Source organism: Limanda limanda, chromosome 5 (genome assembly GCF_963576545.1).
Source record: "Limanda limanda chromosome 5, fLimLim1.1, whole genome shotgun sequence".
NCBI classification, from domain to species: domain Eukaryota; kingdom Metazoa; phylum Chordata; class Actinopteri; order Pleuronectiformes; family Pleuronectidae; genus Limanda; species Limanda limanda.
In genome coordinates, this window is record NC_083640.1 from 28,857,640 (window position 1) to 28,879,932 (window position 22,293).

At 39.5% G+C, this 22,293-nt stretch overlaps 1 protein-coding gene across 1 annotated transcript; it reads left to right on the forward strand.

Moving 5' to 3' along the window:
• Positions 1 to 998: 998 nt before the first annotated feature.
• On the forward strand, positions 999 to 18,067 carry noxa1 (NADPH oxidase activator 1). Its single transcript, XM_061072059.1, has 16 exons — positions 999 to 1,111; positions 2,710 to 2,884; positions 3,671 to 3,753; positions 4,777 to 4,885; positions 6,098 to 6,232; positions 9,004 to 9,111; positions 10,264 to 10,323; positions 10,427 to 10,464; positions 10,572 to 10,710; positions 11,501 to 11,569; positions 12,248 to 12,335; positions 12,581 to 12,675; positions 14,800 to 14,960; positions 15,420 to 15,528; positions 17,267 to 17,390; positions 17,533 to 18,067. The coding sequence occupies exons 2-16, from the start codon at positions 2,711 to 2,713 to the stop codon at positions 17,628 to 17,630; spliced, it is 1,590 nt and encodes a 529-aa protein (XP_060928042.1). The 5' UTR covers positions 999 to 1,111; position 2,710; the 3' UTR covers positions 17,631 to 18,067.
• The last annotated feature ends 4,226 nt before the right edge of the window (positions 18,068 to 22,293 follow it).

Consider the following 22,293-nt stretch of genomic DNA (forward strand, 5'->3'; position numbering starts at 1 on the left):
CTCAGCTGGACACTGACTGAACTCTCAGAGGCTGCTCATTCAGACAGGTAGGTAATTTATGAAGTTTTTCTTATGAACTATTCAACCTTCATGAACTGAGCTGAACAACTCAGCTCAGTATTGTGTCACAAACAACGATGTAAAATTTCCCAGATACAATATTAAGTCCCCCAATAACAGCGACAGTGCTGCATAGCATTAATACATTTTGATCATTAAAGTGAGGCTCCAGCTGTAATTTACATATTTACAAAGAAGAAAAAGTACTTGTAAAACAGTCAGACATTGTTTTACATTGTTGCAGCGTTGCCTTTACCGAGGGAAAGATTACTCATAACCTTTTCTTCCACATGAAGTCCGGCTGTGATCTGTATCTGAGGAGTTTCTGTGAAGGGTGGGGTCACACCATGTAGTGCTGCACTGCCTAAACAAAACACAACCTGTGAATCGGGTTAGTCAACCGAAGTTATTTTCCTTGTTTTTAAGCATTGCACACATGCCTGTCTTATCCATCTGGATGACTTCATGAGGATTTCTGGAAATCAAGCTAATTTTTCTCCCGACTTCCTTCCTTGCTCATTGTAAAAAGATGTCAAAGTTCACCCTGCATGGATCGACCTCAATGAAAACCTTTCAGTAACTCTGTGATGTAATTCTATAGCTTCTAGCTAGTGTGTTGAGATAATGTAGTGACTCACTGTAATGACACCTGACAGAAACCTGCTGCCTCTATTGTTATTAAACAGATAATACAGGATTTCACAGTCATGGGAATTCTGTACAATTTACCTGACTTACTATGAATGATTGTTCTGAATACTATAATAACATCAATCTTCATTTAAAATCCTGAGTGACTCATGTGTGTTGAAATAGTCATGTGTACGTGCCACACTGGCAGGTGAATTCCAGAGCTGGTGTGCCTCTGTGGATCCTTTCTGAGGAGCGTGGACAGAAAACCCTGCTGCTTCCTTGTAGCAGAAGGGTGGAGTCTCTGCAGGAGGCCTGGCTTACCTCCCCTTGGTTCCCTGTAGGCACAGTGAGTGAGACAGGAGGCACCGAGGCTCAGCTGGACACTGACTGAACTCTCAGAGGCTGCTCATTCAGACAGGTAGGTAATTTATGAAGTTTTTCTTATGAACTATTCAACCTTCATGAACTGAGCTGAACAACTCAAGCAGACAGTGACTGATGAAGGGACAAGGAAGTATTCCATTAAAAGTGTGTAGAGTGTTACTGATTAACATTGATGCAGTTTCCCTGTTGGTCTCTCCTTTCTTTTTTTTTTTGTAATACTATTCTTGTTATTTACACATTTTCATTCAGTAGCAAACAGTTAAGATCTGGTGTAGGAAAGAATGTTTCCATTTGTCTTTGCTCCAGTCTACATATTCTTCATTCTACCCATTTTACCATTGACTAATTCTTTCATTTAAAATGAATACTGAAATTATAACCTTATTTTTCTTTTTGTGATAGTGAGTTAAACGCATATTTTCTGTTGGCAAAATTTATCAATGAATCTATCTGCAGCAGTGGATATACGGATTAAATTTGCTGTTCTCAAAGGTTCAGTGTGTAGAATTTAGTGATATCTAGTGGTGAAGTTGCATGTTGCAACTGAATACCCCTCAGCTCACCCTCCCCTTCCAAACATGAAAGAGAACCCGTGGAAGCATTCAGTTGTCATAAAAACTCAAACGATATTTAGTTGTCCAGTTTAGACTACTTTAAAAACATGGGGGTCTCCATAGAGAGGACCCCCTCCTGATGTTAATATACAGTATTTCAATATGAAGGGCCTATTCTAGGGTAAAGAAACAACGCTAGTACACACTAGTGATAATAGTTAGTTTTTATTTTATTTCTGCCAATAGATCCCTTTCCCCTTACTGAACCTTTAAGCACAGTTTTGTGGTCCTTTGTTTCATCTGAATATCGTCATACTTTGACTACACTACATCTATCATGCAGCTAATGTTACATTTGCAATTTTAATGATTTATCTTGCAAAGTCTAATGTACTGTATAAATTAAACTACAACAATACCAAACCTTTAAATCACTACCTGGAGTACCTACAATTTAAAAATGTTGCTAATTGTTATATGTTAATTTATCAGTAATAATAACCCAATGACATTCTGAAGTACTGAGTTCTACTTTGATGTTGAATTTTCACTTTTACCCAAGCAAGATATTCAATTCATTTCATTCTGACTCTTTTATTAATTTTTGTATTTTATTTCAAGTGATTATCTTTATTTAACATGCAACCTACTATTCTCCACAAGTATGTCAATCGTCTTGAGATGATTTTCAACTTGCAGTATCTGATCTGATATATTAAAACATAAAAATGTATAAATAGGGATAAACATTTTTATTACAAAGCAGGAAAGAAATTTGATATCAGAAGAAATACTATATTGGGGCAATTTGGTACATCAGTGACAATGACGTTACATCCAAAGTGGTTTGAAACAAAATCAGGGCAGTTTTATTAAATGCAAAAAGAAAAATGTGTGTGTGTGTGTGTATGTGTGTGTGTCTATGTGAGAGAGAGTGTGTGTGTGTGTGTACGAGAGATTTCTCTTTCTCTTAAAATGTCATTGATAGCCATTTAAGAAAAGCAAAAGGAAATTACAACCTCCCCTGTTGTACATTTATGTCAGCAATCCTTCTTCTTCTCCTCTCTCCGGGCTTCAGGATGCTTTACACTGAGCTACTACAGTTGTGGGATGAGTCCGTGCATGCTGTGGACGCCAAGGACTGGCAAGGAGCTCTGAACAAACTCGAGCAGATTAGTGAACCCACCTCTCGCACCCTGTTCAACAGCGCCTCAGTTCACCTGGCTCTGGGACATCTGGACCAGGCCCTCAAGGTCTGTGTGCTGTGTGTAGGGAAGGACCTGAAACTCCTGTCCATATACTTTGAATTATTCAAACTGTCGTTAAATGTAGGTTTTATAAATGTTTTACTTATGATTTATGAAGCAATTATAAGGCAAGTTTCATCACCATACTTCACAGTTTGTCATAGTTTATTAGAAAGAAAGCCTCAGTTGACCTTTTGACCTCTTCTGAATATTGTTGAGCAAAATATTTATTTGGTACTTTCTCATACAACTATTTATATTCCTAGTCTTACCACTTACAGTCTTCACACATAAATGCATTAACATCTAGTGAGATCCATCTGCAATGTAGCATGTCCTGTTGTTGTAAGATGCTAATATATAATGTCACAGCATTTTATAGCTGTCTTAATATAACTGTTAAAGTATCATGTTACTGTTGTATTAGCTCAGCTTCTGTGTGGTGAACCTCAACAAGTCTCTGTGCCATCTCATGGCTGTTTACCAGCTTCTTGTAGCTTACTGACCTTTACCCAAGTCCGGCTTTGGCTCAATTAAGTGACAAAGATGGCAGCAGGAAGAAAGCCAAAACCCACACTTCATAAAGCCCCTTCACAAGGTCACGTCTGTGATGTACCCTTCTGCTGCAGCACAACACTTTGCTCAAGAGACTGCAGCTGTCTCCTGAGCAAAGTGTTAAAACTGCATCTGCTCTCTTCTCATGCACATCAGTCTGGCTGTCATCACTGCTGAAAACCTACACTGTAAAAAACATCCAATATGAACTTGTCTTTCCTCCTTGCTGATCTCCAGGCTTTAGACCTCACTATTGTCAAGGATGAACGTCTTGCTGTTGGCTTCTTCCAGAGAGCAGGAGTGATGATGCAGATTGACAGGTAGGAGTCATGACACAGTCCTTAACACTGACACACAGTCTGCACAACAATACACCGCACTACACTGCTCTACACTATACAACACTACACAACACTGCACTACACTAAACGGCACTGCACTACAATATACTACACTAAACCGCACTGCACAAAACTACACCGCACCGTACTACACTGTACTGCACAAAACTACATTTTACTACACTAAACTGCACAACACTACAAGATACTACCCTACATTTCCCTGCACAACACTACACTGCACTCCACTACATTGCACTATAGTATATTACACAACACTGCACTGCACTGCACTGCACTACACTATGCTACACTGCACGGCACTGCACTACACTATATAACAATACACTACACTGCACTGCACAACACTACACCGCACTACACTGCACTGAACTGTACTACACAGTACTGCCGTGCTACACTACATTAAACTCCACTAATTTGGTGTAATTCCGGTACCAATGGACTTTCGGCTATGTGAAGTAAGTCAGTTTGAGTGTACAGGACTTCCTTAAGGAGGTGATGCTGAAAATAAATACACCAGAAAATAATATAATGATAACATAGACCAGGTATTAACCATGTATTCATAAATAGGTTGACACTTTTTGATGAGAGATAGATGAGAACATGTGTGATACCACTCTGATATCTGTAAATATGAAGCTTGTTAGCTTAGCTTGGCGTAAATACTGGAAACAGAGGGAATCAACTACTGGGCTTCGTAAATAAGTGTAATTTTGACAAGTTCTTTCTCAGACACATTCACCTCCTGAATACTTTTTGTCACTATGATGTTGTCAGGCAACTCAGTCATGAGGCAGAGACTCATACTGCACCCAGTGAAGAAAGAGTCCAATACATCACAGCCTTTGCACAACAATGCAGCTTTCACACTTTGGTTATAGCATGGAGCTTCTGCAGCCTGAGGTGATGGAGGTTCATTTCAAGTGTTTTTCATCTTCTACTGTTTGTCTGCTTCCTGCATCGCTCTGTCCCCAGGTTGGAGGAGGCGCTGTCTGACTGTATCTGGGCACAGAAGCATATGAGAGGAAACATTGTCATTGACTACAGGCAGCTGGGACTGAGATTCAAACTCTACAGCTGGCAGGTCTGACCTGATGCGTGCACACACACACACACAGACACACACTGGTTAGGCTCTACCATGGTCTCTACATTGAGGGGTTTTATCACATGTTATCAAGTCCCCACTGAGATATTTAAACAAGCTCAAACAAACACCCACACCTGCACTCACACAGAACCGCCAGTATCCATCATGCTTCTTCTGACACAATGCAATGAAATAAAAAGGAAATCCAACCCCATGACGTCTATCAGTAGAGAGGAATGAACACAGAGAAAACTGGTGTGTCATCACCTTCATTGTGCAGTTCAAACGCCACACTCACCGGGGAGCTAACAAAGCTTCATTGATGGGGGCTGAAGAAGAGGTTACACAACATATTTCTCCCCGGGCAGATAAGACACCCTGGAGCTTCACATAGATTGTGCTTGTACACTTCCTGCAAACTGTACATATTCAGTGGGGGATTTTGACTTTGTTGTAAGTCATCATACATTTTGCATGGGTGATTTTGAAGGTGCTATGACTGAGTAAAGCATCAGTGGATAGACATGAAAGAACAAATTGAGACAAAGCACACACGTTCGAATTGATAATAAATCACTGCTTATTCTGCAGAAGAATGCACAATGCAAATTGTCTTCAACACTTGTTTGTGACAGAAGCAGCTGTTGTTCTGGTGCTGGCTTCACAGGAATGCAATTCACAGTGCAGCGTATCAGGAATTAAAGAACAAATTAACAATTGAACAGACTCAACTGGAGCACTTGGGTAGTTTAACGATTTCTTTGAAGCAACAATAAAACACAGGACAAATAATGCCTCCTGCTAAATTTCTCTGACAGCCTTATTCTTCAAGGTGGAAGAGCTGTGAAATTGGCACAGGTCTCTGGCTGTTTAACGCACAGCTCTAACAGAAGCTTCAATGCACAGACACATCACCCTGATGAATACTCAAATAATAAGGCTGTTTTTAAACCTTTGTGGCGTTCACTAACAAAACCTTCCTCCAGCGTCTTAAGACTTCAGTGCGTAGGGAGGCTTTTATTTTTCATACCAGAAAGTAAGTTTGGAAAAAGACAGACATTTTTGTTGAGTAATCACTGAGTCATTGGTACTGGCCCCATGCTGTGAGTTAACTGTGGTAAATGGTGATGAATGCTCTACAGGGGGGTTTCAGACTGCAGTAGCATGAATATCAATGGGATTGTATAATTGCAATGTGTCCCACAGGTGTTATATAATGCAGCAGCTGTGTACTGTCGGATGGGCCACTGGGAGCAGGCTAAGGAGGTCCTCTTGTCAGCTGCTCAGGAGAGAGGAGGAAGTCGAGGGGGGAACGTAGAGGTGTCTTTGGACAGCATCCTGGTGAGTGTCACAACTTTTGCAACTGACTGGAAAAGACATGACACAAACTGGCAACAAGTTTACACAAATCGAATCACTTGTACTGCTTATGTTGCACGTTTGTAGTTCGCATTTGCCAAATGTGACATCCTAACAAGGATATAAACATGAGGATGTTCTGCAGGGTGAGGGAGATTTGGTCTGTCTTCACCTCTTTAAATATACAATGAAATGGCAACTTTATCTTCCTGGAAATCAGTGACTGAGTCATTGGCTGTGCTCCATCTGGCAACATTGGTGTGCGGCTTACGATGTAAGAGCAATGGCAGGGAAACCCAATTAAAGTGAGTGCAGGTGTTTTTAGTAACAACAAGTTAGAAGAGCAGTGCTTTACAAACCTGTTCCCCCAAGGCACACTGAACGGTAAGCCAAAATCGCAAGGCACACCTGTATTCTTATTCATACAAAACCCTTGTGATTATCCATTTTACCAGTGTTTCTCTCTTTTTTAAAGTTGCGCTCCTTTACACTGACTGTCAATTAAAGTCTTCGATGTGTCACACACTAATAATCCCCACCATCTGACACCTGCACCAATGGCGAGAATTGTGGTTCAGATGGTTTTTAAAATATTTTCTTTGGGTAAAGAATTAACCCTATTTTGAGAAATTAGTGCATAAAAATTATTTAATAAATTTAAACAAAATTTATAACTTTTGGTTGCACAGGTGCACCTAACCTTTTCATTTAGGTGCAACCAAACTCTTTCACAGCACCTTTTGGCACAGCAATAATACACCTATTATAACTTTTCTTGCCAGTTCCCATGTGCATTGGTGTTTTTTTTTTACTTGGGCTGGGTTTGACTCCATTTGATTTGTCCACATATCAATTTAGTTAAGGATGTTTCAGTGTACAATCATTTTGCCTGGATATGAAAGAAAGTCCCAGAGAACGAAAGCTGTAAACTGTGCAAGGAAACCTTAAGGTATAGGCCCTTCACAATGATCAATGTTGTCTGTGTAGCCGAGAAACAGACAGACCAGAGCACTGGCTCCAGAGAGGATCTATCTTTCATTTCTGTTCCATGAAGGGTGAGAAGAGAGGTATTTAGTTGGTTGCAATATGAAGTTTGACCACTAGATGCCACTAAACCCAACACACGGGTGCTTTAAACCACTGTCAGTTACACAATTGGTGTTGCTGCTATACTGCTCATATAGCTGTAACCTGGGTCTGGAACATCTACGATTATTTTCAATTTGTGTTATCAATGGTCACAAAGCAACAACAAATATAAATGTACACAGTCGTACTACAAGCACACCTTCCTTCACAAAGAACGCAGTAAATGCAATCTTACAAACTGTTATTTGCAGTGACTGATTAATGATGAAATTGAATTTTCATTTAAGAATTTTCTGTATCAAAGTACATTTTTCAGTGTCAAGAAAGCACCTTCAAGCGTAACGAAACGTCCTGTCCTCACTTTGTGAAGGCCCTGAAAATCTAATTCCTCACATCATGAGCAGAAGGCTAGATCATTTTGTGCCAGGCCTAGCGCAGCTCTGGTGATTACACATGAGACATTTCTGTATTTGTGTTTTCTTGTACGGGCTCAGCTGGCTTCACATACTTACACACACACTAATCAGGATTTAACATTTCTATAAAACTAAATCTGAAGAAGGATTGTTTGCTTATGTTTCCAAATCTGATCAAACTACATTTACAAAGTCCTCATAAATGATACTTATTTATAACAAATTACAATTACAATTTATGAGTGTTATAACTCTGAATGTGTGATTTGTCCATTTTTTTTATCAGATTGTCTCTTTTCCATAACTATTTGTATAGATATCTTTTTTGAAACAGGTTTATATAGTGGCTTCTTTTCTATTCGAATTCAGTGACACAGTTTGTAGTGAGGCATTTAAAAGATTAGCAAGGCCACTGCAATTTCCAGTTTGCCCTATTGTCACTTTGTCACTTTGTAGTTATCTCACAATCTCACTGTCTGTACAAAAGTGGAAAGAGTTTTGGTTATCTATTGCAAAAATAATATACAAACACACATAGGCAGAATTATAACTTCTATAGTCTTAACCACAACCAAGTCACATTGACATAGTACTACTATTTATGTGCGTTTCTCTGTCACTCATGCACTCACACACTGCAGAGCTGCAGGGTAATCACAGCACAACCATCAGTGCTAATTTAGATGTGCCATGCACTCCTGTAGCCTTGAATGTGTGGAGCAGCCTCAGAATATTTGATACAGGTCCAGACCTGGGAACACGGAGGCAAAATATCTCTTCAGCCTCTTCAACCCCTATTAGTGATCTGCATTCAGCATTGCTCACAAATGGATGGATATTGGAGCAGCTCCAGTGGAGCAGCTGAGGTTGGGGGTAATGATGATGGGGTCCTGCTCCTCTATCCCTGCACGGAGTCATCCTGCCAGTCGCTATTGCAACCACTGCCCCCTGTAGAATGATATTGTTTGACAATAAATGAGATAATGCACAGGTCAGGAAGGCGAAATAGCTCAAATAGTAGAGCGCTAGCTTCGCATGCAAGAGGTAGTTGGGTCGAAGCCCACATTCTCCACAAGAATATATCTATATTCGAAGGATAAACCTGTGGTGAAGATAAAACTTTTTCAAAATATTATGAGTGATTTTAATCAGTACATTAACACGCACAAGCACACACACACACACACACAAACATTATGGTTTTGGTTTGAAAAAAAAGTCAACACATTTCTCTGATTTTAACGACAGAGAAAGGAGGTCCTGGCTCCCATCCTGGTGCCTGGGCATGTGGTGTTTCGTCCCAGGAAGCAGGATGTGGAGCAGCTGCCACAGAGAGATTTCCTGGGCAAAGCAAAGGTAAAGTGTCCCCACTCATATTTTCACTTCTATAAAATGAATGAGAGAATATATATCACTAATAAAGTGAGTAATACAGGTCAAGTCAAGTGTATTTTGAAAGCAATTTTAAAGGTTCAGTGTGTAAGATTTAGATGAAAGGGATCTACTGGCAAAAACTTAATGTAAAAAAATGTTAGTATGTTTTGACGAGTGTGTTTCATCTAAATTGTACAAATTATTGTTTTCTTTACCCTAGAATGGGCCCCTTTATATTCAAATACTTTATATTTGCAGCGAGGGTCCTCTCCGAGACCGCCATGTTTTTTTACAGTAGCCCATACTTGACAAACTAGACATCTTTGAGTTATTATGATAACTAAAGGCTACCATAGGTTCTCTTTCATGTTTGGAAGGGGAGGGTGAGGTGAGGGGTAGTCAGCTGCAACATGACACTTCACCACTGGATGTCGTTCAATCTTACACACTTAAGTTAATGAAAGTTTTGTACACTAAAAACATGATGAGAAATACAATAATAACATTAAAGTATTGGTTTCTATTTTATGTAGAGCTTTTCTAGTCTTGATGATGACTCACAGCGCGTTACAGTACAGTTTATTGCCATTCACACACACATTCATACAGTGCATCTATGGGCAGCACTTTTTGTCTATGAGGGGCAATTTGGGTTCAGTATCTTGCCCAAGACACTTAGTATACAGATGGGGTAGACTGAAATCTAACCTCCAACATTCTGGTTAGAGGACGGCCGTTCTACCCCTCAGCCAGAGCCAACACACTATGAAGGGAAAATAAAATAAAATAAAGATAAAATGCTAAAAGTGAATTAAAACAACACAAGGACACTCAAAATCCTGATATTTACATTTTGAATGTATTCCTTTTTCAGTCATGTGATGTCGACACTTTATGATATGAAGCAGGTTTGAAAGTTGTGGAAACAGAGGCTTGGTTACAGCAAGGCTGGTTTCGAAAGATCCCTGTGACAAAATACAATATAATTTATATAATTATAAGTAATTACATTTGACATTTTAGAGGTGAGTGATCAATGATGACTTTGAACACAATATATGGTTAATTAAATTAAGTATTGAAATGTTAAGTTAAATAAGTGTAATTCAGTAATATATGATACTCTGCCTGCAGGTGATCTCCTCCATGATTCCTAATGATGATTATGGAGGCTTTGAACCTCTGAGGCTACAGGTAAGTTTGTATAAGAAAAAAATACAGAAAGTAAGAGTCAAGAAAACGTATATTTTGTTGTGAGTCTGTCCCTTTGATAACTGTCCCTCTGTCTTCTCCACAGAAACCTGGTTTCTATGAGCCCAAGATGGATGAAGCTCAGTGAGTATCAATACCAATCAAATATACACATTTAAACCTGAGCTGCCACCTGTACTGTGTGAGGAATCTGAGGATAATGAAAGATTTTGTCCTACACCACCTGCCAGGGATTCTCGATACATGCGTGTACGTGTCCCTTACATGGCTCGGGGCCAAGGACAGCTGACTGTACCGGGAGGGGCCAAAGTGTTTTTATTTGGCGAGGAGGACCGGGATGGGATGGCAACTGTTATATTTGATGGAAAGGTGAGAGAGGACATATCTATGGCACCGTACATATCTGAAATTAACCAAATATACAGTTTAAATCTTAAAGGGACTTCAAGTGTTGTGAGGTTCCCTGACTGGTTTTAAAGTTAGCAGAAAGATCAATCTGTAAACAATGCATTTACATGGTAAGACTTTATAAAGTGAACATAACCAGTTGTGTATTAAACATTTTCAGACGCAATGTTTGTATCAACCAGCTGAAGGTACGACATCTAGTCTCCTCTTATTAGGAGAAATGCTCCACTGTGTTTACTGCTGTAAAGGATTTTGATGCGAGCAGTGAGAAAGATGCTTCACACAGCTGAAGGGAGCAGCAGAGAGGGAAATGATTCAGTTTGACTTTTTCATTACATCTGACTCCATTCTATTAAACCTAGTGATCCATGCAGGGCCAGTGGTCCAATGGATAACCAATTTGACTACGGATGAGAAGATTCTAAGTTTGACTCCTGCTTAGTGCCCTTTAATATGTTAACTTAATTCCGTAAACATGTCTAAAAACAGAAAGAGCCTATAAAAGGTAGTTTTATAGTAAGAATGTTTCTAACAATAAGGATGTCTAATCAAGATTAATGAAAACCTGATCTTTCAAACCCACCATGTGAAATAGTTTGCAACCATTCCAGTTCAGATCATTTAAAAACAGTAATTCACAGACGCAACACTGAGGGTTGGTTGTCTATGACACTGTTTTCTGGAGTATTTTTCAGGACAGTGTATTTCACATGTCAGGGATGTTTGATTTTTAGTCTTTATTTGTTTTCAGAGAGGAAATCTGCCAGTGTCCCTGCTTGATCCTATAGATGTCAAGATGTCCAAAGACAAAAAGGAGAATGTATGTATTTGTCCATGTAGAAATACACCTCATGATGTTGACTGAAGTGATTTGATATTTCAGGCTTGTGTTGAGAGGAGAAACAACCTGAAACACAGACTGATCAAACTGTATTAAAATGAGATTCCAGGCAGAAAACCTATGTGTCACAAAAAAATACATGAAAGTGTTCTAAAGCATATTTGCTACAATTAATTAATTAATTAATGTCAAGAAGGGTTTGGTGGGACACGATTACTCCTTACAACAAAAGATACAAGCTTCCTGACAGAGGAGAAAGTCAATGTATTTCTCACTGTGGGGAAAAAAACATTAAAAGCATCAGAAGGGTGATGCATTCCCTATGATGCTGGATCAACCCCAAAAATGCTAACTTTTAAAGTTAATACATTACTTCACAATCATTCTCTGACTGTCGTAATGACGTCATGATAACGTCATTCCTACCATTTGATTGGCCATGACCATAGAGCTGTAGAATGCAGAGATGCCTGGTAGAATGAATTGTATGACGTCCTTCTCTGACTTCTTTGTGACTCCTTCATGACGTCAGAAGACACCATATGATGGAGGGAATACGTTTTCTGATCAGTTTAACCTTTAAACAATATCCTGTTATTTCACCTTGCACGTTAATAAATACTCTCACTGACTCTCCTCTCTTGTTTTCTACCATAGAAATTTGCCAGTGGAATCCCCTTCCCCCCCGGTCTCAAGCCACCCACCCGTCCACAGGGCCAGCGTGGCCCTGCAGTTCCTCCTCGGGGTACTCTCCTTTTTTTTTCTAAATCACTCCTGCTTCAGGAGACAAAGACGTCTTCAGCGTTCTTCCGCTCATCTGCTCTGACAAGCTCTTCTGTAACTAACATTTAGTTTTGAAGCTGGACATCCTGAGAAATGCTGGATAGATAGATATATGATAATTCCAAGAATGGATCTAGCTGCTTAACCCTCCATCACATTTGCATTGTGTGCTCTGTGCTCAGACTGTTCCTGTATGTTTCCCTACAGTACGTTTTACCTCAGACACTCCACCTCCATCCTACACCACTCTCACCCACGCACCATTGCCGGCCTCAGAGCCTCCCAACACTGCCAGCGAGCAGGTACAGTAGTATCCCCCTCTGATTCATCTGTGCAAGCTGAAAAGTGGAATCACATCATAGTTCTTCACTGCTTCACACATTCCAGCTTATGTAACGCTGCGTCCTACAAATTGCATTTATATACAACTAAACAGCAAATATCTAATCGCTGGCTGGATTCTGTTCAAAAGCAACATTTCTAAACGAGTGAGTAATTTAAGGTTTATCAACAACAAGGGAGGTCAAACAACAAAAGTGCTTTGATTAAAGATGTTAGAAAGGTTTTATCTGAAATCTGTGAACCTTCTCAAATTAAAACCACAACCTTTCCCCAACCAAGTACTGTGAGCAGCTGCATGGCCAAACACATGCAGCTGGGCCCTTTAACCAGTCTCAGTAAGCTCCCTTAGCCTTCTAATGTGCCTGTTGCCAATGGTGCTGGAAAGCCGTTTTACTCTGGTCCCTACACTGAGAGAGCATTACTGTACATCTGCATTTCAGAATAAAAGACAGTTAAATGAGAATAACCTGTAATCCTGTCCAACCCTGTCTGTAGCACTGAGGTCAAACTGAATATAAAGGCACGATCAGGAAACAGGCTAAGCATTAAAGTACTAAAACTGAGAACACAGTGATAAACCATTCTGTCCCTCTCAGACTGACTGATCTTATTGCAGGCGTCATGTTTGTCTGACTTACCAAACATGTATGATGCTACTGATGGTTTATTTCCATCAGCTCAGCTCTTCTCAGGTCCTCAACATGAGAAGAAGTGAGTCTGCAGCTCATCCTCTCTCTTTTGCTGCTTTTCAAACTGAACACAATGCTGCTTCATTTATCACACAATTGTAAGAATATTAGCACAACATAACAAGCAAATATTACATCATAATGAACAATTTTGTCTCTCCTTCAGCAGCCTGATCTAAATGATCTAAATGGCACCAATTCACAACCCTCATCACACTGCAATGGCAGCTAATAGGACACAGAATTACATCTTAACTTAAAGATCATCTCATGGTGTTTGCTTTCTTATGGTTGATCTTTACAGCATTAATACAATTTTGGCTGTACTAATGCACCTCACTTCAGAGTGTCACATATAGAGGAGCTCTATGGGGCACTGATATACTGTAGAGAGCCATTACAGATAATTGTTATATTTATTTCCTTTGTGTGGGCACATTAAGAAGCATTTTACCATGTTAACTGTGCTGTGGGAGACAAGTGCACTTGGGCAGTATTTTTTGTCCTCTAGGGGGAGCCCTCCCTGAGTCTCAGTGAAATTAATGCAGAGGCTGGAAGAAGTGAAACAATGACAACATACACTCACCTAATACATTATCATATGCAGGCAGCATTCACAGTACTTGAAATGTCTAATTGATCCTGGTCTTAAGGAGTTCATATCTCATTTATTTCTGAAAACCGCAGCAGCATCAGTATTTATAATCTGCATTGAAGATAAATATAGCATATGGGACACATTCTATTGATTGAATATTTGTTATTAGTAATTTTAATGTATTTTTTCCACTCAAAAAACATAGTGTTAGATTTCCTCCAGAATGTATGTCACAATAATCCACAAGCATCCCAAGTATGGATGTACTGGCTTGTGTGAGGCCCTTTGGCTGACAGGGGGCCATGGTGGCCTGAATCTTCAACTCCCAGACCCCTCAGCCACTAAACCACCCCAGTGCACAGTATTTTAAAATGTGCATGTTACAAGAGAGGTACACTGTAGTAATCCTATATCTCCTTATTTGATTATTAAGATGAACATTTCCGGATTTGTAGAACTGATGGCCAACACATGTTTTGAAACATAAACCATTACTGTAGTTACCTAACTACCTAACTCAAGCTTTAAAATGTGATTTTTAATATTTATTCTATTTAGACCCCCCAAACCATGTTGGCTGATCCCATCCATGTAACATAGTTTAAGTAATTACCTCTACTGGCATTATAAATCTATAATAAAACAACTGGTTACAAGCACTAATCAGAACTATAGGATAGTATTTCTGAATAATGACTATATAAAAAGTGTTGGAACAGATTTTTCAATAAAGTTTTAAATGATCGATTAGCTGCATTAACATTATATTTTAAGGTGTTTCTGCTTATTGCTTCCAGCCCATCAGCTCAGCTCAGCAGGAGGAGGTTGAATCTGTGGTGGTAAAGGTCCACTACACGTACACTGTTGCTCTGTCTGTCCCTCTGGACGCACCGTACCATGAGGTGAAGGAACAGATCGCACAGAAACTGGGTCAGTCTGCGTCTCAGCTGCGCCTCAGGTAACCACACGCCTGCCAACCCATTTCTGTCTCCCTGTATCTCTGCAAAGGATGCTTCATCTCTAAAAATATGCTTTTTTTTGTCCACTCCCCCCTGTGGGTCCAATATCTGTCCTGGCTAAGAAACCCTAACTTGAGATATAGGACAATGCAACTGCAGCTTCACAGACAATACACCTCAGAGTAGAGTTGACACAGCATCGATGTGAGATCAAAACGGAAACAATATGGCATCTAAGGGTTGCTAACAGTAGGACCAGTTCATATATCTAGCTGTCAAAATTAAAATAGAATTCAATATTAAATGTCATGTATCATAGCCTTGCTTTAAGGCCTGTTATTATCTGAGTCATTTTGGAAGAAGGTCATTGCATTCATTTTTGATCCCATGACCGCCATGATGCCTCATCTCTCCAACTGGTCCCCTGCTCCCGCTCACTTCTCCCTGTCTCTCATCAGACATAAGCCACATGGCTCCCAGGTGCTGATACCATTGAGAGGGGAGCTTGAGCCAGGCTGCACCATGCAGGAAGTGGCTGAGGCGGGCAGAGCCGTCCTGTGGTGTCAGGTGAGCATTAATCAAATCACCACACTCACATCAGGGCTTGGAAAACCACGATAGTGAGGCGCATCAGTGGGTATCCCCTACAATTGTTAAAGGGATAGTTCACCCAAAAATGAAAATTCACCAATCATCTACTCACCACTATGCCAATGGAGGGGTGGGTGAAGTGTCCGAGTCCACAAAATACTTTTGGAGTCTTAGGGTAAACAGTGTTTCAGCCAAAGTGACCCCTTCTTCAGACATAATAAACCAACAGAAAAAACATCACATGCCTCCACACTGCTCGTGTGGTGTCATCCAAGTGTTCGCAAGCACCAACATTCCAATTCAACTTGAAACAAGGTCATTTACAACGTGTTTTAACCCTAAATGTCAGCTACCAGGAAGAAGCAGTGCTAGCCGACTAAGCCACACAAATGCGTGCTCTTGGGTGAGAGTGTATGCGGTGTTCCCAAGTGTTTGCGGGTACATGAATGTGCTTCGGAAGGGGAATATCAGTGGACTTTTAGGCTGAAAACACAGTGTAAATGAAGCCGCTTCGAGTAGATTATGAATGGATCAGAGCTTGCAGAGACTTGGATGACACCACACGAGCAGTATGGAGGCATGTTATGTTTTTTTCTTTTGATTTATTAAGTCATGTGGCGAGCCACAAGTGACTTCAATTGTATTTGATTCGGCTGCAACGTTGTTTACCCTGAGACAACAATTAGCAAATTTTCCTAATAATTCAGGTTTTTACTGTAATTGTTAGAATGGTCAATTTCCACCTGTGGTATCAATTAGAGTTTAAAATAAGGAAATAGGAAGCAAGTAATTATCTAACTGTTAAGCTAATAATAATGTATCCTCATTAGGGTTGCAAAGGGGCGGAAACTTTCCGGTAACTTTCCGGAAACTTTCCGGAAACTTTCCACGGGAATATTGAGCTCGGGAATTTTGGGAATTTTGAAAAAAAAACAACTATGCAAATTAAACGCTGAGCAATAAAATCATCATTCAAAACACTATTTTAAAGATGTATGGAATGCAGCACACACTGCACAATAAATTTCAACCCTCAACTGTGCATTCTTCCATCACATGCACAGATAATTCCCAGCATCTTGCACACTACAGCAGGGCTATTGAGGCCTGCTGTAGTGTGCAGGACTAGTCAGGTAAGTTTTGATGATATAACTGGGGAAATATATTAGCATGCTTATTGAGGATTGTTCATCTGTTCATCCAGCCTATTTCCATTAATTTATCCATCAATTGTAAAATATTTTTACAGACTATTCCAATTGTTTGGCTAACTATTTATATCTCTGGCATTGCATTAGTGTTTTTTTACAAACTTTTTTCTCATCTTATTCTACCGAACAATGCCACGTGCACTCTCTCATGTGTGGAGACATTTCACCTCATCCAATGTAGAAGGAAAGGCTGTGTACATTAGCAAATACTGAGCAAAGACCTATGTTAAGAATGACACAAAGATGCAGAGGCGTATAGTCAAGTGCCCAAAGTTTCCTCAGGGCTCAAATCAGCCTATGACACAACAAAATGTTTATATTTATGTCTGTATATGACAAGGTAAATACAGTTAGTATAAATTAACCACAACATTTCCAGTTAATTCCCGTTAATTCCCGTATATTCCCTGTTAATTCCCATTAATTTCCATGGAAAGTTTCCAACTTTGAATATTCCCGGAATTTTGGAACGCTAATCCTCATTCCCCTGTATTGTGCTACAGAAAGAAGACCCCTTGGCCAACTATACCATCCTCTACCAGATGGTTGCGCTCTATGACTACTTTGTTCAGGGCCCAGAGGACTTGGAGTTCAGTGAAGGAGACACCATTGACATCCTGGGAGAAGGTGAGGCTCTGCGAGTCAACCCGAGACATAAAAACTCTTGTATTCATTCAAACACTTGCACATGAAATGTTCCTCCCTCTGCTTCATCCTCTGGGCCTCTTGTTTCTCCATCACACTCCTCTTTATCTTTTCACTCCTCCAGTTAATGAGGAATGGCTTGAGGGACACTGTGCAGGAAATATTGGCATCTTCCCCAGCTGCTTCGCCTACAGGGAGGACGCCAACATCACCCAGTTCTAAAAGCCGACAAGTTGCTGTACAGTAATGTCCAATAAAGCTGTGAATGGTGATTGTTTATAGCCTCAGAACAACCACACAGCTGCCTATACAGTCCACTCAGCAGCACTGACTTTATTGTGCTGTAAAAATATTTCTGTCCCATATGGTATCATTGCAATGTTACTAAAGGGGCTCCGAGTATGTCTATGATGATGAAGAGTATGTTTATATTAAACTTTCTGTAGTTTTCCAGGTTTTGATGTCCTATAGTATCACTATAATAATCCTGAGGTACTCTGTATTATTCAAATAAGGGTTTATACTGAAACGTGTGATGTACTGTACTTTGTGTATGTATGTTGGTGAAATAAATAAAATAAAGTGTATTAAGGTTATTATAGACTGCTATAAGGGCTAAGATTGTATTCTGATATAGTATCCTAAAGACACTTTTGAAGATCCCAGTGTTTCCTTCCACCTGTGTGGAGTTAGAATAAATTCAAATAACAGAGTATCATGGTGAGATGTGCAGTGCAACGGGAGGCCACCAGGACCATCACAGCAGCTTTGAGGTTCCAGTTTTTGCAACAGAGCTGGTGCAGACTTGAACGTCGTCTACAGAAACCTTATTACATTTATCAGTATCTCAAATAAATTTTGTTGCTTGGACTTTGGCACATAAGTGGGGATTCTTTATGCTCTCGAAATCTGGACTCAGTCACTGTGTGATGTGAATGAGGGTCTGAAGGGGGGATATGTTGTGTCTTTGGAATGACTTGGTTAAGTCAATTCATCAAAAACTATGATCTGATCTTCATCCAAGTCACAGACAAACACAACATGTTTATGTTACTTCATATATTTCATATCCGTATTAAACACATCCATTGAACATTCACAGTGGTGAAAGAGAAGTAAGATAAATCATGGATATCTGATGATGCTCATTTCACTCTGGACTCTGACTCGAACGGGTGGATTTTCTTTATCATTCTGTTTTACACTTTCTTGGATGCTCAATATTTGTCTGTTGCCTTACTCAACCTCTAATGATCTTCAGCTGGTGAACAAACTCTGATGTTATTCTGTAAAATACATTGCTTAACTTGGGAATTCATTTCACCCTTGATGTTGGTGAGATGTCCAGGTCCAGAAGCAGATGCTTTCTCCACCATACTTCACCTCTGAGATGATGCCCTCTGACCTTTTTATACCTTATGTTATCCACATAACATGTGGCAAACTTCAGGCTTGCATTGGGATTTGTTTTGTGTGGAGCAGATCTGTGATGCTACATGCAACCATCTACTATGGTGTGTGTTGGGTTGACTTATGTACAAAGATTTCAGCCAGCTGCAATAATTCCTTTAAGCCTTTAGCTGCTGCTCCACATTTCTTTATTTCTTTTTTTACTTCACTGATTATTCTGCTTTGAGCTGTTGGAGTCATCTTAGCTGGATGCCCACTTCTAGGCAGAGTGGCCACAGAACAAACATTTATAGACTGACTGTGGACTGATGAATATCTAAACTCTTTTAAATTGCTCTCTGAACCTTTCCAGCTTAGTGCGAATACATTTTGTTATCCTGTTACTGTTTTTCAAAAGTCAAAGTAGCTCAAACACGACACCCATAAAAGAAAACACGAATACGACCAAATATATGGAAATTGAAAAAACATGATTTTTGACTATTTTTAAAGTAAAATGTAAACATGGATGAACATCTGTTCTGCATTGTTTATTCTGTAAAATACAAGTTGCACATCAGGAAACATAAACAGATACTAATGTATGTGAAAGGCTCATGCCTCCATACTGCTCGTGTGGTGTTTTCCAAGTGTCCGGAGGCCCAGACAATCATATTTAACTCAAAACGGTAATTTACACAGTGTTTTAAGCTGTGTTTAAACAGAATTGGCTAAGCCTGCAAACGACAGTCCCTCAATGCACAACTTCGGAAGATATCAGCTGATATTTAGCTTAACGGTCGGCGGTTCGATCCCCAGTCTGAACCATCTGCATGCCGAAGTGTCCTTGGGCAAGATGCTGAACCCTCAATAGCCCCCCATAGAATAACAAAGTGCTGCAAGTAGATGCACTGTATGAATGTGTGTGTGAATGGGTGAATGTGAAACTGTACTGTAAAGCGCTTTGAGTGGTCTTCATCAGACTAGAAAAGCGCTATATAAATACAAATCCATTTACCATTTAACAGCACTGTTGTAAAGGATATCGTATAGAGTCGAATATGAAAGTCAGGGCTTGCGGACACTTGGATGACACCACACGAGCAGTATGGAGGCATGTTGTGTTTTTTCTGTTGTTTTTCTACGTCTAAAGAAGGACTCACCATTGACTTCAAATGTATCTGATTCTGCTCTAACAAAGATTAACCCCTGAGACGCCAAAGGTCTTTCATGGACTCAAACACTTCACCCAGTAGTCATAATGTATATCAAGTAGTCTTATTGTAATTCCTGACTAATCATAGTCCATGATACACCACCAAAATCACACATATCAGATGATTTTTATAATTTCCCTTTGTTTGGCTAACATTTTTCATTTGGGGGAAGAAAAATTTCCAGAAACAAAGAAACATATTTTGTTGAATCATCGCTCCCATACAGGTATCAGATGAACCCTTTGAAATCCTGTTAATGACGACAGATTCAAAGTCCTTGATTCCTCTAACAGGTAATTACATCAGCCTTGTATTATGCCGCTCTGTGCTTCCTCCATATTTAAGTGCTTCAGATGTTAATAAAGTTGGATCAAGAGGCTGTACTGTAGACAAATGCAGTTTATGATGCCTCTGTGTCTTCTACTAAAATAAAACCTCAAAACTAATAATGTTCAGGCTTTGGAAACTCCAATAATAACTGAGTTCATGTATACAGTGTTATGAATTAAACAAAGACCAAAGTCAGTAGAGAATCCCTGATGTCACTGTTTTCTGGATCCACATGTACTGCCGCAATACAAACAGCAGATCATGCTCACATATTGATGTGTGGCATTATGGCTTTATGCAGACCAATTGTATATGTTTTTGATGTCACACATTGTAAGAAGAATTGTCACATCTATAGAATGAGATACATACATCCATCATTTGCCACACACAAAGCCAAGTACCTTTTTGATCAGTATATATTGTTTTAAAGAGTTTCATGACAATAAGGAAAATTATTGGATTATTATCGTTTTCCAAGTTTTCATTTTATCAAAGCTTCTACGAGGAACTTTTTAATTCTGTTGATTTTGGTGCCTCTGTGGACAAATGCTATAGTGTTCCCACTGGCAGGTTCAGATAGCATGTCCATTTGTTTTGAGTGGAGTGAAAAAAAGACATGTAGCGAGTTCAAGACAAGCGCCAAGAAAACACCCCAGCTTTCTTTAGATTGTTTTTACTGAAATCATAGGGACTGCCTCCGTTTACATCCTCTTCCCAGATTAATGTCTCTCTCAGCTGCAAATGCAGACTGAGAGTGGGATTCCTGAGGAGCACATATCGCGGGTTCAAAAAGCAAAATACTCAAATATATCAAATGCATTTGATTATAAAATGAAGTAACATAAAATTTTATCCCAGTTGTCGGTGAAGACAATCTTTTAACAATATAACAACTGATTGAACATAACCATTGATTACTAAATACATGTATACAAGAAATACATACCTCCCCCTCCTCTTTTGTGGGCAAATGGAACATCCCACCTGAGATGATACCAAGTCACTCAATGCATAGGGGCTTAAAGTTGGCTGAAATATCAAACCACACCATTACACATAGTTGTTTGCAGGATGCACAGCGATGAGTTAATTTATCATTCTGATCTCATCCATATTGTTTATTAGAGCCGTGGAGTTGGCGAGGAACAGACACCGGAGCCCTGGTCTGTGCGGTTTAGCCTTTGCTCTGTAGCCTAGCTCGTTTCCTCTTCTTTCGCCTAAACATACTTTTTTCCACCTGACTGTCATAAATCGTTGCCCCAATCTCATGGGTTTCTGTCTCGGCGACAGACAAAGTTTAAAATTTAAAGTTCTCATTTGACTGATTATTATATTGTTTTATTAAGCTATTTGATACCATAGAACTGAGGCAGTTGTGTAAGCAGCAGGTTGAGCTACAGTAAAATATGATATAAACAGTTTCATATCCAGAGATGTTAGATATACTGTGAGTGCCTGTTTCCCTCTTTGATTCAAGGTGATTTACTGGATCATTTAAACATTTGAGAACTTTAGGGGGGGGAAGCTTTTAACAACTAAGACATTTGAAAAACGAAATTTCTTTTTCAGAGGCAAATAATTGTCAAAACCAATGGTTTAATCTTTAACGTCAGCCTTTTATTTTATCTATTGTATGAAATCTTCTTTTTAAAGGAACTGAAGTTGTCAAATAAATGTTATGCAAAATTAAATACAATAATTCTCTCAAATGTATCAGTGTAGACATTGTGTAGTGTAAAAGAAGAGGATTTAGGAGCATACATTGGGGTGCATATGTTATTCTCTTAAGTGGGGACCAGAATCATCTTGTTTAGGGTATAAACAAGTTTTTTAATACAATAATAAGCAACTAGGGCCAAAAGAATGAAATTTAAATATATCTTGTGTATAGGGTGCATGGTCGCGCCCTTGTGAATGGCTTTTAATCAAATCTAGGTGTATACATC

Bases quoted from the DNA above. Each gene is read 5' to 3' on its own strand.
- noxa1 (XM_061072059.1), top strand. From the start codon at position 2,711: ATGCTTTACACTGAGCTACTACAGTTGTGGGATGAGTCCGTGCATGCT. The intron at 12,336-12,580 runs GTACTCTCCTTT...GTTTCCCTACAG, and splicing joins CCCTGCAGTTCCTCCTCGGG to TACGTTTTACCTCAGACACT. The intron at 17,391-17,532 runs GTGAGGCTCTGC...TCACTCCTCCAG, and splicing joins CATTGACATCCTGGGAGAAG to TTAATGAGGAATGGCTTGAG.